Source organism: Narcine bancroftii, chromosome 7 (assembly GCF_036971445.1).
Source record: "Narcine bancroftii isolate sNarBan1 chromosome 7, sNarBan1.hap1, whole genome shotgun sequence".
NCBI lineage: Eukaryota > Metazoa > Chordata > Chondrichthyes > Torpediniformes > Narcinidae > Narcine > Narcine bancroftii.
In genome coordinates this window covers 187288525-187307943 of record NC_091475.1, presented here as the reverse complement: position 1 = coordinate 187307943, position 19419 = coordinate 187288525, and the positions used below count along the sequence as shown (strand labels likewise).

At 37.7% G+C, this 19419-nt stretch overlaps 1 protein-coding gene across 6 annotated transcripts in view; it reads right to left on the bottom strand.

Moving 5' to 3' along the window:
* Positions 1-239: 239 nt before the first annotated feature.
* Positions 240-19419, bottom strand: part of cog6 (component of oligomeric golgi complex 6) — a 107227-nt gene continuing 88047 nt past the window's right edge. For 3 of the 6 annotated variants that reach the window (XM_069891721.1, XM_069891724.1, XM_069891722.1), the window contains exons 12-19: positions 18679-18770; positions 16877-16994; positions 15319-15450; positions 13123-13290; positions 9166-9273; positions 8716-8769; positions 1513-1592; positions 240-721 (exon numbers count right to left, since the gene is read on the bottom strand). In XM_069891721.1, coding sequence (XP_069747822.1) covers positions 574-721; positions 1513-1592; positions 8716-8769; positions 9166-9273; positions 13123-13290; positions 15319-15450; positions 16877-16994; positions 18679-18770 — 900 coding nt within the window. In that variant the 3' untranslated portion in view covers positions 240-573. Of the gene's footprint in view, positions 722-1512; positions 1593-5761; positions 5878-8715; positions 8770-9165; positions 9274-9643; positions 9794-13122; positions 13291-15318; positions 15451-16876; positions 16995-18678; positions 18771-19419 lie in introns of those variants that run through there. The other 3 variants (XR_011342296.1, XM_069891723.1, XM_069891725.1) reach the window with 3 other exon arrangements.

Here is a 19419-nt window from a genome sequence, read left to right as displayed (position 1 = left end):
ATTTGTTCTGCATATGACACACAAGTTAAGTTGTAATTAAAAGGTGGCAGTTTTATCTGAATTAAAAAATCATTACAGATTTATCCTATCTTACTGTAAATTTAAATGAACTGGCAAGTAGTTTTAAATATATTTAACTTTCCCTTCTTTCTCGAGATATCAGCTTGCTTTGTAATTGGATTTCAATTGTAATATTTAATATTCCTGATCACTGAAGGTGAAAATAAATGCAAAGCACATTTGATGGTTTAGTAAAGATAATATTAAATTATTTGCCACCAAGGTGGTTTCCATTTACAACGACACTTTTTAAAGACAGGCAAATGGTGCACCAACTACAAATTAATCAAGAGCAGCTTTCCTTTTCCAAATGTGATAACAGTTTTGAAAATGAGATTAAGATTATATCCCGCCCAGAGATGTTAAGATGATTCTACGGCATAAACAAATGACAATATTATCAAAATTCATAATGAAACCAAAGTAATGAAAAACAAATTACATTTTGTATTTACCTCTCCCTTTTAAATTAATCAAAACATAGTGACCAAAGACTAAATCAGTTAGAATTTGTTAGGATAACAGTGACTGCACTTGCTGTGGAGATCTTTGCAGGATTGTTGTTGGCTCCTTGTACTCATTGACTGGGTTCATTACTGCTATGTAGATGTCATTGTAGGCTCGACACACAAGCTCTGTGGATCGTTTGAAAATCTTCTCTCTACCGGCCAAAACAAAAATGGTCAAACACAGGTACACAAGATTTGAACACGATCATCCATGCACAATTGTGTCAACAGATTACTAACATTTTACTCTGTTTGTGCATGGAAGATTGATTTTATTAAGCCAGACAAAGTAAAAGGACCATTTGAAGTTCAAAACTTTTTCTCTTTCAAGTTTTGATTAATCTCTCATGCAATTCCAGCACATCCTGATACTTTCTCAGATTTATAGCAGCAATTTATTTTTAACCTCTATCAATATACAGTATATGGTGGGGTACAAGACAACACTTGAACTTTAAAAATATCACCTTAAAACCAGGGGCCATCATACTTTTAGTATAAAATCCAAACTTTAACAGCAGTCTCAGTGCTCTCCCATGGAGTCCATCTGCCCAGTCCGACTGCCGTCGGCTCTGTACAGGCTTTAAACAGCGTGTTAAAAGAGCCGACAGTGATTTATTTTAAAACATGATAATAAAATTTAAACCTTGACTGAGTCATTTGCTTTTAAAACATTATGACAGCATTCCTCCACTAATCAGTAGGATCATTGGTAAAGGACTATTGGAGCAGTAGGACTTAGGGTAGTCTTATACAGCGAGTATAGCTCAAAACCTACATTTTAGGTGAAAATTCAGGGTTATCTCATATGCTGGTATATACTATACGTAAATTGGCTTTCACTTGGATTATACATTTCTTAGCAGCACTGGAAGTTTGATCAGGCAGCAGAATCAATATTAAATTTTGAATATATTGCTGTATTCTTTCCACATATACTCACTTAAGTGTTCCACTCAAAATGAAATTCAGTTGTGGCATTAATAGGCTATCCGGTGAAGACAAATACCGATCAAATTGGACCTACAAAACACATGCATCAAATTCAGTTAGACATAGTTCATAATAATTATTTCCAAATGGCTGAATTTAAGAAGTTTTATAACTGAGATAAGGCACTGGGGTTTCTTCATTTAGCTAGAATAGTGGAAAATGAATTTCAATACATTCGAAATAAACAGCAGGTAATTCATATTCAGTTAATGGTGGTGCCTTGTATCTTCAGGCACATGGGTTCAATCCTCAGTTCAGATGTTCTTTGTGCAGAATTTTCAGGTTCTCCACCTGAACGTGGGTGTTCTCTGGGTGCTCGCATTTCCTCTCTCTCATATTTCAAAAAAAGTGCTGGTAGATGAGAGAGTAAAAGTTATAGGGCCACAGGGAATAACATGAATCCTAAAGGGACTGATGAGGCTGCTTGGACTTAGATGGGCTGAATGGTCACCTTTGTTTCCAAATAAGTATATTACATAAAAGAGCAAGTTGTGTGGATTTGGTTGTGCCGGCACAGGACCATTGGGTTAAATGGCCTCCCAATGATATCATGTGAACTGCCAGTCCCAATATTAGCCAGCTCCACTCAGGTACAGACCACATCGCAAATAGAGGTTAAAGATCAAACATAACCTAGAAATTTTATTTCAACCCAAAAAATTGTATCTGATTCGCAATATGCTGTGCATGTTAAGTAAGTTTCCATATATTTCATCCCAGTGCTCTGTGACCATCTGCATTTATATAGATGTGGGACAATGACATCAATCAGCAAACAACATTTTTGGTATAAAGTTCACAAATTTACAACCAATGCAGGAATATAAAATATAGATTGGTGCTGTGTCAAACCTGAGGAAATGAATGTCTAGGATGGAAAATTCAGTGCTGACTATTTTCTGCTGGACAATGGTGAGCTTCTCAACAACTATTTCAAGTTACATTCATCAACGCAGATTGTGCAAAAGCGGTGTGAGGTTTGGATACCACAGGATATCAGTCTCTTACCTCCTCTTGTGGTCATGCTGGAATAGTGGAAAATTAATTTCAAAATATTATAAGATCAAGTTTCTGACCCAAGGAAGTTGACAGTAAGAGAGTTAGCAGTGATAATCCTGGTGAATTTCAGAGATTTCCTTATCTCTGCAATTTTTGGAGCTTGTCATAATCTCAATGTAAAAAATTAAATTACTTGCCATTTATCAGTCTATGTGTTAACCAACTCTTGTTTTACTGAACACACTCATTCATATAGAACAGCAATGAGTGGAAATTACCAGTAAATATCAATACACATCCTGATTTTAGCAATAATTCTAAATAAAGGGTCTTAATAAAGCAATCTATTAGGCTGGTGCAAGAACTCTTGATCTAAATCTTTTGGAGCGATGTCCTCGGCTGAGATAATTCACCTCCATCGTCACCTTCCTTTGTGCAAGGTACAACTTCAACTAGGAGTATTTTCCTCTCAGTTCTCATTGACTTCAATTTTTCCATGGTTCTTTCGTCCCTTGGACTAAATGCTGCCTTGATGTCACTTTTATCTCACCTCCAGGTCAGGGAGAGTTGAAATAAATGCAAGTTACTAACAGAATGTTCATATTTTTTAGCCTTGAAATGTTCTAATTTTATTAGCTTGGAAATACCTGAAATAACTTGTAAAAATAAAAAAAAACATGGCTCCTTCTTTGTATTCGTGTATTAAATCAAGTAATTATAAATTGCTGGTATATAATCTCTATTCTTTCTGATAATCTTGGCCAAGAATCAAACAGAAAATATATGGCTCTGCATTACAAAAATTAAACAATTTTGTAAATTTACCTTAGCACTGTTTGCTTGCCAGTGCATTGTATCAATAAAGCAAACATGGATAATAAGTATATACTTTCAAAGAATATTAGTAGATGCCTTTGGCAAAAATCCAACCATATCATTAGAATTGGTTATGCACAAGCTAGATAGGAAACATTTACAAGGGGAAGTATTGGTTAATGATGCATTGGGCAATTCTCAAATTAAATTCTGAGAGATACAATTAAAGAAGAAATAAACAAGATGGTATCAGTGCTGAAAAGGGTTCCAACGATAGCATTCATTTTATTTCCATACTGCATGGGCACAGAAATAGAAATGTACCAGAGACTAGTGCAAAGCAGATAGAGTACATGTAGAGAGTGTGCACCTTGATGCCATTATTTTGGGGTTTCTGCTAAACACTAGATTTGACCTATTGTCAAACACCAGATCTGCCAGATATCAGGTGCTGGAATTGTCTTTCATTTTAGTTTTAAAATCCAGTTGATTAATACAAAAAAATCTGAATTTAATTTAAAAAAAGCCAATGAATGTACAAATTTAATAACAAAGTAACGAGACAATATCGTCAATTTGGGGGAGGGGATGGGAGGGATCCACATTTAAAAGCATAATCTAATTGTATCCAAATTGTAACACATCCAAAAAAATGACCTTACTTAACTCAGATTTCCCCTCAATGTTTTCATGTTGACTTACTCAAATTCCAGGACGTCAGGAAGGAAATGGCTTCACATGGCACAACACAGTTGCTGAAGCCATTTCCTCTCCATAATGACTAGACAAGTGCTTTTTGTACGCTCAGTGAGGTCAGATTAGATTTATGATTGAAGTGAGGAAAGAAACACATTTCACACACACTGTGGCAATACTCCCCTTTTAAATATTAGTTACAGTTGCCAAAGAAAAAGATTCATTAATTCTGTTTTCTTTGCGCTGCACAAGAGTGGGAGAGATGAAGAAATCATTATAATACAAAGGAAATATACTTTTGTCACACTGACCAAGCTCAAATATGCTGTTCATATTTTGTCTCAGATTTCCTGTAGTTTTTTTTTCAGGTGGAAACTACTTTGTAGCTGAACCAGCGTCAGGAAATGGCAAAGAGCCTTCATTTTGTGAAGGAAAGAATAAAAAGTCAAAGATGCATCTTCTCAAGTTCAAGCACGATTAAGTGGTTCAACAAGAAGGCTGGAAGCTGTCCATTTTCAAATACACTTGAAGAAGTGTTTTTAAATATTTATCACATAACAAGACGTCCCGCACTGGTTGGAAACACACAGACACAGTGGTTGACTCTTAATTGCATCCAAAATGGCTTGGCATGATGCGCATTTTAAATTTGGACATGCAGCATGGTAACAGGCCCTTCTGGTCCACGAGCCCGTGCTGCCAAAATACACCGATTAACCTACAAAACCCAGACAATTTTTAAGAGTGGGAGGAAACTCGGGCACCCAAAGAAAGCCCACACAGACATGGGGAAAATGCACAAACACTTACAACCAGCACTGGATTCAAACCTGGGTCACTAGCATTGTAATAGCGCTGCGCTAATCGCAACACTAACCGAGATTTAGAATGGTTAGCATTTGCTACTCATTCCTAATATTTTAAAATCAAATGGAGAATTGGATTTATGGTGATTAGGCAGAACCGTGAAGTTGATGCCAACGATCAGATTGGTCACATTTTTACTGGATGCCAAAGTAGGTAGGAGAGATTGAGTGGGCTATTTTTGCTTTGGAACTACACACGAGTTTATAGACGCTGGAATCTGAAATTAAACACAGACTGATGGAGGTATTCTCTGCGAGTTCTGATCAAGAGTTTTTAACTCGAAACATTGACCATTCTTTATTTCCCCCCAATGATGCTGTTTCACCCGCTGAATTCCTCCAGCAGATTGTGTTTGGATACTTTTGCTCTTATTTTCTATATTTCGACATTTAAAAATTAACAATTGCAGAAGATTTTATTCTATACGTTTTATATCTGTCTAAAGCAGAGGTTCTCAACCTGTTTTTTTTTATCCACTCAAATGCCACCTTAAGTAATCCCTTACTAAACACAGAGCACCTATGACATCCTATGAGTGGCCAAATTATCTGCTCCTACTCCTATTTTCTTTTGTCCTTGTGACAATGTCTTTTATATTGGCATTTTCTTGATCAGACTCTGACATAAAAGTTTGTGCCCTGACTCTATAAATTGCAATTTGTGAATGTCTTATTTTTCTGCTTCCTTTAAGTGATGACAAATATTCTATGATGATTTGGAAACCATCAGTAAATGCTATGAGAAGCAGTTGGTAGAGCTGCTATCTCCCATCTCCAATGACTCAGGTTCCTGGCCTCCATTGCTCCTTGCGTAGATTATACCTTCTCCCTTTGAAGGTCAGTTTTCCATCAGACGATCTGGTTTCCTCTCATTCCTTGGGCAGGGTGGTAGGTTAATTGTATGCTCTGTTGTCTCTACATGCAGGTGGTAGAAACACCTGGAAATGTGGGAAGAATGTTATTAGAGGGAAATTTAGCCAGGGAATAAGATTGCTCTGTGAGCCGCTACGCTTTCAATGGCCTGACAAAGAAATGTGGAAATGTAGATATTATCAGTAATAATTTGTATGAGCAAGCTACTTCAAAGGTATGATTATGGAAACAAATCCACACTTTGGCATGCTTGCTTTCATTAGGTGGGCTATTGAGCTCAATGGTTTGGACTTGAAGTGTTGTACGCAATTTGGGCTACCCAGCCATCAGTAGGATGGCATCAAGTTGCAAGGGAGGAGATTAATGAGGGATGTTGCTGAAGAGTTTAATATATAGAGAGAGTTTAGAAATACTAGGCCCTTTCAAATTGCCTTGTAAAATGGGGTTAACCGGACAATTTACTAGGTTGAAAACCCAGGTACAGAGCGATTTGAAAATGCTAAACTGGGCAAGCCTGGTCAAAATCTACCCGAGTTCCAGACCTACCAGTAAAACTTACCTGGCTGTCCTCCTCTGCCTATTTGAAAGGGGAAATGCCTCAGCTGGTTACTCTGGAACTTTAAACAGAAAGGCAACAGAAAGAACACAGGGAATAGGGAATTCCCTGTTGTTGAGTGACGTGTCACTCACCACATCATCACAGGAGTGGGATCCCCCTTAAATATCCGGGTCGGCGATATAACAGGTAGGTTAGCGTGCCATTTGAAAGATGCGGGAGCGCACGCCACCCAGTAATCTCACCCAGGTCCTATGAGGGTTACACGGGTGCTGCAATTTGAAAGAGCCTATGAGTCTTTATTCCCTGGAGTGCAAGAGGCTGAGGAATGAACTGCAGAAGTTTATAAGATCGTGAGGGGCATAGTTAAAGCAAATGTGTTACAGAATGAGTTAATAAAATTATGATAAAATATATCTAAAAAGGGGTACGATTGTGAGGTTTAGTTATTAGATCACATTTCACAAACCAACATCTCAAGTGCCATGCGGCAGGAGACTTCAGGGCTCCAATTGGCTTTGCTAAGACAATGGGAAAGTAATTGTAAGAGCGTGTACAGGGGCCCAGGCTCAAGAACTAAAAATCTTTTGCTATTAAGACTGGTGCCAGAAGTTTAAATTGCTGGTTGAAGGTTGCTGTTCTAAGAGGGGTCATGTGGTTTTGCAAACAGAGAGAAAATATTCATTCTTTTTGGAGAGAGAGAGAGATATTCAGTATCAATTTGTGTTGAAGACTTTTGCAGATCTACTGCACGACCCCATTTCAAGATGGGTTTTGAGTTCCGAGTTCAGCCTATTGTAAATTTCTGTAGTCAACTGCAGAGCCTGTGACTGGTTATTGTGTTTCTCCTGAAATAGGGGAAAAACAAGAACTCTTTGTAGTAACCCGGAAGAAGAGGTTATCTTTTGGAAAAAGCTGAGAGGGGGAGATCAGTTTTTGTGTGTCCAACAAACATCTCTCCAAAACCATCAAAGATCTTCCTGAACAGTAACAACTTAAGTTAAAGCACCAGAACCCGGTGAATAGAATATTTGTTCAATTCTGTGCACAGTATGGAAGATTGCCTGATAGTAGTGAACTTGGAGAAGTGAAAAGTGAATGATTGAACAGTGAAAAAGAACTTTCCTGAACACATAAACATCACATACATGTGCGCTTACAATTAGAAGGGGGTTAAGTTAAATATTGATATTATTATGTATTAACAAAAAAAAAACACATTTTTGTTTAAGCAGCCATTGTCTTAGTGAATTTCTGTTGCTGAGATGGTTTTCGAGTCCTTTGGGCTCATAACAAGTGGGGCTTGTCCGTTGTGATTTGAAATATTTGGAGTTTGGGAACTAGAACCTTTGGAGTTTTTGGATCTTAAACCTTTGAAGTTTTTGTGATTTATTAGTAAATTGTTTTTCCAAGCTTATTTAAAGTGTGTGGGGGAAGAAAACAGCAGCAATGAATATTAGTGGTTTTCTGGAACAACCATCACTTTCAGAGCTGCAGAGAAAAATAAAAAAGGAACTGATGTTCATTGCTAGGGAATTAAAGTCAAGGGTTTTATGAAGAAAATAGAAATACAGAGGATTATAGCGAAATATTACATAAGTGAGGGAAAATTTGAAGAGAAAGACAGATGATTTTCATGAGGATAAATCTGTTGAAATGAAACTGCAATTGAAAAAATTGAAGCTGGATGAAGAGAGAGAAAAACGTAAACATGAGACAGAGGAAGCTAAAAAAAAAAGAGGAAATACGAGTTGGAAGAAGTTGAAAGACAGAGGCTTTTTGAATTGGAAAAGTTAAGACTTGAGATAGAGAGAGAGTGAGGAGAACTGAAGCTCTAACTCCCGGAGAGAAATTTATGAAAGCGGGCAGAAACTCTGTTCAACATCTGAGTGCAAGATTAAATCGAGGGAAGAGCAAATGATTCGTGAAGGTGTGGATTGTGCATCATTCAGTCTTTCCTAACCATGGGTTTAATCTACGTTTTTAAAGGTCATCTGCAATGCTTTCATTTATGTGTTGAATGTCATGGAATTCAGGCATCGCTATCCAGAAATAAGAGTACAATTGATGTATTGTACAACACAAGAGGTGCAGTTTAACTAACGGAGAATCAAAAGAGGCAAGAATATTGGAAATGGTCAAATCTATGAAGACACAAGAGATTGGAGATGCTGGAATCTGAAGCAAATACAAGCTGCTGAAAGAACTTTGAGGGTCAAGCAGCAACTGTAGAGGATCCTGCATGACCATTGAGTTCTCCAGCAGTGTACTTTGGCTTGTAAAATATGATATAGTGTCTTAATTGTTCATGAATATTTACAAGCTTTTTTTTAAATTTGACACTTACCATGGCAACTTTCAATGATCCACCATCCATATTGACAAGACTGGATAAAGGACCCTGCACATTGAACACAAGAGGTTTGAGAGATGTGATATTTCTCTCCGGGAGTTAGAGCTTCAGTTCTCCTCACTCTCTCTCTATCTCAAGTCTTAACTTTTCCAATTCAAGAAGCCTCTGTCTTTCAACTTCTTCCAACTCGTATTTCCTCTTTTTTTTAGCTTCCGTCTCATGCTTACGTTTTTCTCTCTCTTCATCTAGCTCCAATTTTTTCAATTGCAGTTTCATTTCAACAGATTTATCCTCATGAAAATCATCTAAGCCTTTCTCTTCAAATTTTCCCTCACTTATGTAATATTTCGCTATAATCCTCTGTATTTCTATTTTCTTCATAAAACCCTTGACTTTAATTCCCTAGCAATGAATAAAGAGTTAACTATCCAAATAAACATTTACCTGCTCTGGTTTGTGCTGTTGTACGTTGTTGTAAATATAACTTAACCCTGCCCTGGTTAATACAAACGATGCCTGTTCATTTATTAAAGTATCTAAATGGGCTTCAATCTGCAGGGAAAGAAAAGTGGTACAGGTTAAAAATTAGATTACAAGCATCCAAATCTCTTCCATAAGAAACTGTATAGAGTTCAAGTACTACATGCTCAGATTGAAATAATTAATACATTCCATGATGATAATTTTCTAATAGAGTTATGTGAGGAGTCCAAGCAGATTCAAAACAACATACAACAGTACATAATGATCTGGGCATAACATTAAGTTTTATCAAGTAGGCTTCTGTGCCACTTTTGAATGCAATGGACTCCGTTTATAACATTGGTGTCAATTCCACTAAAAGCGTCTGGATGTTCTATACAGAAATTTTGGCTAGTGCCAGTGCACATCTAATAATAACCTGGACCTCCATACCTGCACAGAAAAGTAGAGATCTGGTGTTGACACGTTACTTTGTTCCGGATCTCTTGACACAGAACTAAGTTCTCTGATTTCTCGTATTTGGTCCCTCAGCTTTAACCCAAACCATAACTGGTAATAGGCTGGTCTTAAATCAAATAGTTGACTGTCACTAAAAAGAATTAGTGAGAGGGCACATTCTGTTTTAAATTTAATATCTTGCACTAATTTATACAAGTTAGAGATTTAAAAGAATGTATTTTTAATACATTATTCAAATTACCGTATATTTTGGCATGAAACCCAAAAAAAACTCAAAAAAAAGGGGTCGATTTATACGCCAGATATACTTTTGAGATCTTAAGTTCAGCTCAAAATCCAATCCACACTGTTCCAGTGTATAAGTTGACCTTCAAAAAAACTGATTCGGCATACAAGTCGACCCTCGAAAAACCAAAAAAATCTGACAGTGGTAGATTTTTATTGAGAGCTTTATTGAAAACAACACAATTAGCACCCTTCAAATTCACTCTCGCGATCATTGTCTGAAGCAAAGATGGCGGCAAGCACGTCCATACTCTCACTGTTTAAACAGGCATCATATGGGTCCCAGTCTGTATCTGATGAGGCGGTATCAGCTTCATCGTCAGTGTCCCACAATAAATCATCTTCCGAGCCATCAATTGCACAAGAGATACCGCACTTCTTAAATGATTTTATCACAGTCTCTAATTTTGTCCCATGCCTTGAGCACGAAGTTACACAGCATATCAAGTGATGCAGCACGCATTGCCCTGCCGCTTGTCAATGAATTTTCTGCACTCGACATTCATTTATTTCATTCCTCATTCCACATTTTTGTTCAAGCAGACATCGAGAGATTGCAATACGGACATCAAACCACCCAGGATAACCACCTTATGAGTATTATATAGTGCTAATCTACTTTTAGTCTTCTCAGTTAAGTGGATATGAAACATATCCCAGACCAAAGAACTCCTTTCTTTGCGTAAACTGCCTGGCCACCTGTTCCACACATTGGAACATAGTTCCATAGTTTTACACCATTTTCACCCATCCATCCTTTTGCATGAAAATGTTCAAAAATACCTGCAGGAAATTTCATTTTCGGTTTAATTTTGCATTTGAAATGACCATCTGTCTTAACTTTGTCCTGTTGGCCATGCACAATAACGCCACGGTAAACCCTTTCGTGGCCTGTTCTTCTGGTTTGCACAGTTTTAACACTTTTCCATTCCACTGTTCTATTGCTTTTCATGTCAAAATTCATGAGTTTCATCCATAATTTTGATATTTCTCAATGAAAACTGGTGTTTCTGCCAGTTCCGTATAATAAACTGGTAGAAGCTTACAACTTTATGATCAAGATCCTTTGGTACTTTCTGTGCAATTTTTATTTTTTGGTGTAATACTAGATTTTTCTTGTTCATGAAACGATTGCACCAGCCTACTGTACCCTCAAAATCATTAGTGAGTTCTTGGGGTGACTTGGCCCACTGCAGTGCAAATGTTCTTATTTCATTTCAGGTAACTATGTATCAATCTTGTCTTCGTTCACGTGCCCATTCTGCAACATGATTTTCCAACTCTGGCCAATGAATAATTTCTTTTCTCAAAGAACATTGCCTTTTTGGTATTTTTCTTAAAGTCTCTTCTTTCTTCCTCCAATTTCTTACCAACTTCTCATCAAATTTTCTCGCAGCAACATAACTGTTATTTTTCTTGGCCATTTCTACCACTTTAAACTTAAAGCTCGCTTCATATTTTTGCCGTGTGCTGCACTGTGTCGATGGACTCTCCACGATAACAATCACCTCCAGCCAACGCCCAGCAGATCAATCCACACGATCTATGGGATCAACATCAATGGCCCACCTCAGGCATCGCAAACTTTGAGGGTTGACTTGTATGCTGGTCAACAGGGCACCTCAGGCAGCCAAACTGGGGTCTATATATATATGTCAGATATACCATAAAACCCTTTAAAGGAAGCAGTGTTTCAAAACCTGCAATTGTACTTGTAAATTTTCATCAAATATTTGGAAAAATTAAATAGAGGAACTTAAAGAATTTTAGTAAAATAAATATGTTCACTGTGAAACAGATAGCAGGAAATGATAATGGGAAAGAGGGGTGAAAATTCTCAAAATGATAAGTGGAACTTTAAGATCTTCAGGTATTTAGTTTAAAAAACAAAATTACATCAAAACAGTAAATAATTGAAATACAAAGCCAATAAATATTCACAACAAAAGTGAGAAAGAAAGAGAATGGGCAACTTTGAAAGTTTTGGATGAGACATTCTGTAAGTCTAGTGTAATACTGATTGCATGATTAAATATAAGTTTTAAAATACTGAAAAATCCCCATTATTTGGAATTCAATCAACCAGAAGCTTAATCGGGGGAAAACAAAATGAATAAATAAATTGATTTTAAGAATAAATAAAGTTTTAAATAATAAAATTGTAAAAGTAAATGTTCTCTGAAGCCACACAATCCCTTGGGAACAAACATTCAGCCAGCACTTGTGCCCCACCTGCAACAGCTGTTTGAATAAAGTCTCAATAAAGTTGTGATTGAATAAAATGGCACTGCCCAGGACGACACTCACTGCTGGGGGAACTCTCTCAAACTGTCACTCTGTCCCTGCCAGGTAAGAGTCTATCCTTATTAGCATATTATTAAATATATTAGTAAGGTGTTATCTGTTAACTTGGGGGGGGCTGTGATTTAATTATGACAGCAGCATGGTTCGCATAGTGGCTAGTGCAACACCATTAAAGCACCAGCGATCAGGGTTTGAATTTAAAGGAAGGTGTGCCGAGGGCCTGATTGGGACACTGAGTGGAGGTGAGTAGGGGTGCACCGAGCATCTGTCTGGAACACTGGAGTGGAGGTGAGTCGGGTTGCACCTAGTGTCTGACTGGAACACTGGAGTGGAGGTGAGTCGGGTTGCACCTAGTGTCTGACCAGAACACTGGAGTGGAGATGAGTCGGGTTGCGCTGAGCGTCTGACCGGAACACTGGAGTGGAGGTGAGTCGGGTTGCGCTGAGCGTCTGACCGGAACACTGGAGTGGAGGTGAGTTGGGTTATCAGCTCAACGGGAGGGGGTTAATTATGACGAGGCATAGTTAGTGTAGGGGCTAGTGCAATGCTTTTACAGAACCAGTGACCAGCGTTTGAATTTGAATTTTGTACGTTACAGAAATTAGCTGATTAAAGTGAACTTTACATAATTAAAGACTACAATACTGATTTTTTTTTAAATTACTTTACATTTTGCAATGTCTTTTGTCTTTTAAACGGTGTATTCTTAATGCATCTATCTTAATTAGGCATTGAAAGAGTGAGTCTCAGTCACCTGGAAAATTCGCATATCCAACATCCACGATCCCTGTAGGTGCCGAATAATGGGGATTTTACTGTACTATCAATTAGCCCATTAAAACAAAATTAACTTGTGGATACTGGGTATACCTGAAACTGAAGCATCTCAAGGCGCTTATCAGTAAATTCAAAGAGGGCTAAAGTTGTCTTCATCATGTGGAGAGAGTTTACCATATAGGTTGCCATATCAGCAGTGTGAAGGTTACTGGCAGATACAGTACACAACTGTAATAGTGGATCCATAATGCAAGAAAGGACCTTGTGATAGAAAGTAAAATAATTACATGGTTAATTGAATAAACAGCTTAAGTGATCAAAGTTTGAGCACATTTGCAGCATTGCTCAAAATCAATTTTTCATCATCACCAAGGAATACCCATTTTCCTCAGAAGCATATCACGTCTGTTTTATAAATTCGTGCAATGCTGACAATATGCATTCCATTATTTTCTTTAAGTTTTAGAATAGCTAAGAGATGCTCTGAGTAAGTAGATCGCATACCTCAGTCTTTGACATTATTGGTGGCCCCAGAAACCAAACCAAAACACTTGGAAAGAATTGAAGTGATTTTTTTTTAAAGTTCATGTACTAAGTGGAATTTCACAGACTTGAACCAGGTTCTGTATAGTAGGGTAGTTCAGAAGATTCAAACACATGGAATCCAGGGTGAGCTAGTCTATCAGGAACAAAATTGGCTTGGTGGAATGAGTCAGTGAATGGTAGCGGAGGGTTATTTTGTAAGCTTGGAGGCCTGTAATCGGATCAACAACAAGGTCCACTTTTGTTTGAGAGCACTGTAGAACAGAGACCTTGGGGTACAAATACAGAATCTCTTGAAAGTGGTGATACAGGTGAACAGGTTGGTGAAAGCAGTGTTCATCGGTCAAGGAACTGAGTCCAAGTTTTGGGACTCAATGCTATAATTCTGGTAAGATATGGAGTACTGTATGCAGTTCTAATTGCCCAGCTAGAGGAAAAATGTCAACTTAGCTGGGAAAGGTACAGTAAAGATTCAGAAGTAAGTTACCAAGAGTGAAAGACTGACTTATAAAGAGGGTCTGGGTTATAAGGAGGGGCTGCATAGGTTGGGGCTTTTTTTCTCCAGTGTGTTGGAGAGTGAAGGATGACTTTTTAAGAGGTATATAAAATCATGAAGGGGCAAAGACAAGGTGTATAGTCAAATTATCTATGCCCTTCATTGTAATGGTGCCTAAAACTATTTAAAGTGAGAGGTAAAAGATTTAAAGTAGACTTGAGGGGAAACTTTTTCAAACAGAGGGAGGCGGAAATGTGTGAAGAATTGCCGGAGGAAGAGGTACCAACTGGTACAAATTTGGACAGGTATGAACTTTAGTTTCTGCAAGAGGCCAGAAGTGGAAATTTTTTTTTAAATCTGAAGCATTGTCAAACTAGGAGTCAATACAAGTTGCCAAGCAAAATATAGAAAGGATAGGAATGCTTTAAAGATATTGGGTCAAATTTAGGCAAAGAGGACTGGCTCAGGGAGGCAATTTAATCAGAATGGATGAGTTAGGCCGAATTATCTATTTATAACTGCATAACTATGACACTGTTTCACTTTGCAACATTAATTTCAACTCATCTTTGCAAAGTTAACTACATGCATCGAAGGATGGCACACAAAATATTGAGGTTTTAAATTTCAGGAATTGACAAGCATAAGCAGTGAACTAAAGATAAAAAAAAATCAAAACAAGGTTTTCTTTGTTTATAATTTTAAAAATGGAATTTAATGGCAACTACATCATCAAACATGCAGTTGTCCAAACTTAAGAGCATGAGAATAGTGAAGCTTTTTACCTTAATGGGCACTTTAGGTTCAGTTCCACTCAAGACTGTTTAAATAATACCAACAAATACTGTTGCACCAATTGAGAATGTATCCATAAATTAGGCTTAAAAGAGACTTTAAAGAAACTCCTTGAAATTCAACAAAGATCAGATCATGAGCAATATACATAACTGAAAACAGAAGTTGGTTGAATTGCTTTGGTTGCAAACCATTAACATGAACATCCCCACCTTAAAGATGTAAAGGTTCCTCTTAAAAAGGTACCATTTGACATTTAAAACTAAAGTGTATTGAAACTAATGAAATAAAGAGCATCAATATTTTCAAAACCATGTTCTTGGCACTTCAACCACAGCAGGTCCAGAGACCACAAATATTACTGGTATGTAATCAAGAACAAAAACTGAATACATTCATACAATTGTAGAGCCATTGGCCAAAGGAATTAAATTTCAGAGTATGTTTCAATTTACCTGGACAAAATCTGCTTGCCTTGCATCCATTGGTACAACTGATGAATCATGGGAAGAAAGAACTTCACGCAAGAGGGATAACGTGTGATTCAGAGCACTGGTAGGTCCCAGGTCAGGTGGGGGCAGCTCAACCTGTGAGAGATGAAATTCAGACACAGGTTCTTGGCATTATATTTATTCACATTTCACGAGTGTTATCAAACAGATTGTGGCACCCTAGGAATTATTGACATTAGGTACCCAAAACCTGTTTTGAGGAAGTTTTAAAGAGCCTTCTAAGCAAGAAAAAACAGATAGTGAGTTTGAGGGATTAATAGAGGGAAATTTCAAACCATAGAATCTCAGCAGCTGAATCCTAAATAATGGTGCAGCAATGAATTTTAGTTTCTGCAAGAGGCCAGAAGTGGAAGATTTTTTTTTTAATCTGAGGCAGTGTCAAACTAGGAGTCAATACAAGTTGCCAAGCAAAATATAGAAATGCTGGAGGATCTCAGCAGGTCTTGCAGCAATCACAGGAGGTAAAGATATATTACTGATGTTTCTGGCCTGAGCCCTTCCTCAAACTATGAGTAAAAAGCCAAGAAGCTTTTAGCTCATACCCTGAGGAAGCTCAGGCACAAAATGTTGGTAATATTTCTTTACCTATAATGGATGCTGCGAGACCTGCTACGTTCCTCCAGCATTTCTGTGGTTTTACTACTATCAGTGTCTGCAGACTTTTGTATTTTACCTCAAAGACTGGTGTGTGACTGGGGCATGATGAATTGGGCAGCAGAGATCATCTCAGCCATCAGTTTGAAAAGTTGGATGAATGAGCTAAGTATTTTGAAATTGTTCTCTGCAATGAATGTGCTTTGCAAGGATTGGGAATTCAATCAACTGAGATAATTCAAAGAAGCAAATGATACTACATATGTCAGTAACTATTTTTATGAAGTGAAATTGATAAGCTAGGCAAATTTCAATCGATTTTCCATTCACACATATCTGAGCTGCAGTTAATATTTTACTTGTTTTGTGTAAAAAATTCGTCTAAAAGATTTTTATATTCCTATAGAATAATTTTAAAAATATTTAGCACTCCAGAATTACAACTTTTGTCAAATATAACAAATTGGCTAGAGTCAATGTCTTCAATTCTAATAACTTTACACCATGAAAGTTTGTGCTGGCTCAGGCATGTGTAGCCCATTCCTCTTCGTGAGAAATGTGGCTATTAATGTGCCACAAATGCAGAGGAATGTGTCCACATCAGAATGTTTAAAAATAAAATGGAAAATAGGCACATCCAAAAAGTACTCAGACCTCTAAGAATTTTGATCTGAATATTGCATGTCAAGCTCAGTGCTTGATTTTTTGAAGTATTCCTGTAGTGTTACAGCAGTTCCATTTACAAAAATGTGTATTTTGGCAATAGCAATAAAAAGAATGCAAAAAACAGAAAACTTTCAGAATCCATATAGAGTTAGTTATTTTCTTTTGCTGTCAGTTAATTTATATACTGGAAGAAGATCTACCAAAGGTAACTGCAAAGATTGATGTGACTTCCATAAATCACCTTATCCATTAATTTACTGGCATGAAGACCCAGGCTATTGAAGAACATTTTCTTGCTTAGAACATGCATTTCTTCAATTGTGATCAGCAGAGTGGCGGCGCAGTTTCCTACAATTCCACTGATTGAAGAGGAGAGAAAAAGTATTAGTATTACAAATACTAATACAAATAATAAATGCCCTGTAACATATTATCATTCAAATGTGGAAAATTATTAAGTCTGTGCTGAAACAACATAGCTTAACCAAAATAGCTGGAGAAACTCCCCAAGTGATATCTCAGTCATTCCTGACCAATTCCCTGTAACTTGCGAGAATCACAGAGACTTAACTGCAAGCACACATTTCTTAGGTTTTATTGACCTCAGTTGGAGCAAATATTAGAAGTGGAGTTCAATAGTCTACTTACATTTTAGCTCCAAAAAATAAAATGCATTTCCATTCACTATTAGCATGCAAAAATAAAAGCAGAAAATGCTAAAAAAGGATCAGGAGCTTCTGTGGAAAGACAAACAGGTTGAAAACCCTGATGTAGTGTTTTCGACTTGCAACAATATTCATTTTTCTATTCACAGATGCTGCTTGACCTGTCTGTTTCTTGCAGGTTCTGCTTCTATTTCAGATTTACAGCTTTTAGCAGGAGACAAGATTTGTATGAAAAATCTATACTTCATCCTTTGCAAAATGGCCCTCTCCTCACCACCACCACAAAGCAGATATTTTAAAGTGCTCTTGGTCCTCCAGTCCAAGCACTGTCAGGTATGTCCTAAAAAATAGACTACTCTTTGGATTATGCTGTGCATTGTTGGGCTGGGAACCTGCGGCTGTGCCAGAAACCCTGATTTCTGCCTGTGCTCCGACTGCACTGAATCAGTATGCAGAGGCTCCCTAGGAGGAATAGAGTTGGCCAGGCTGGGGCAAGTAATGCAGAAGCTCCCCTTGAGGTAGGAAGCTAAGGACTCTATCCTGGCTGGCAAGGAAGTTGTGGCCCATTGCTGGGGATTGACAGCACCTATGGTCTGCCTCACCTCTACAGAGGCTGCCATTTCATCTTCAATTTGATTGGCCAAGAGATTTCTTTACACAGAGAGATGTTGCCTGTCATCACCAGCAGGTTTGTATTCAATGTGATACCAAGTGTAAAGTCCTAATTTAGGCAACAATATGGTAGAGGGTCCTTTGGCCCATGAGCCCGTGTCACCGAATTACACACAATTGACCTACACCCTGGGATGTTTTGCAGGGTGGGAGGAAACTGGAGCCCTCAGGGAAACTCCATGCAGACATAGGGAGGATGTATAAACTCCTTAGCGCAGGATTCAAACCCCAGTTCCAATTGCTGGCACTGTAACAGTGTTCCGCCAACTGCTGTGCTAATCGTGCCGCCTCTTCTTGAACCCCATCTCTCTGTACCAAATGGCTCCAGTACTTGTTCTGGCTCACCCACACCAATTATCACAGGGAACCTCTCCTGGGATGATTTATTGTTAGATTTGTGTCAATTTCCCAACATAGCAATGGGAATGGGAAGGTTCACACCAGGTTCCTAATGCAGTAATGCTTTCAGTAGTGCATAGAACACTAAAGCACAGAAAAGACCCTTCAGCCCTTGATGTTGTGCCGACCCATATATCTCTACATATAATCCCATAATCATCTATTTTAATACTAATTTAATTAGCGCTCTCATTCCTTGGAATGCAGTGTGTGTCCAAGCAAGGTCCAACATATTTGTTTTCTGGAATCATACTTCCTGCTATCTACAACATGCAGATGTATTACTGAATGTCTAATTTTGCCTTACCTGATAGTGTGGTGGTAAAACTTGAGAAGGTTGGAGAGCTTATATAATAAAACTGCACCTGGCTCTGCTACTATAACCTGTTCAATACGGACCTGAAACACCACAAATGTGGAACACGTCGAATTAAAAGAACATCAGGCTTTGTAACTTGCTGAGTCAATCAAGAACTCTAATCAATCAATTATGGTTGTGAATTCATTTCCAAGCATTGAATGTTATTGTGCATTTCTCCTTTTAACAAACAAATCTGAAATAAAATGAGAGGACATCCAGGACTCACCAAATTTGTCTATCTTATATGCCTCAATATAAAATAATGCTTCAGCAGACACACATTTTCAATGCACTGAATCTAGGAGACCCAATAAAACAAACTCACAGCAGTTCTTGTACATAGAAAAGATACAAAAATATAATCAAAAAGCCAAATGGAATTATGCTTTTTTTCCCCTGAAGGATGTGAGTAGAATTGGTGGAAGTTAACATGAGCACAATGAATATGAGAAAGACCACACTTGAAACACTATGAACAGTTTTGGGCATCACACTTTAGGAAAGATTTATTGGGAGTACAGGACAGTTTACAAAATAATACCTACACTGCAAGAGTTAAATTGCAAAGAAAGATTGTGCCTCCTTTCCCTCTCTTTTCCATCAATTTATTAGTATTTCAATTGTTTTTAAAAACTGTATTGCTCATCACCACTGACATTCAACTTATCAGAGAAATTCAGTTCCTAT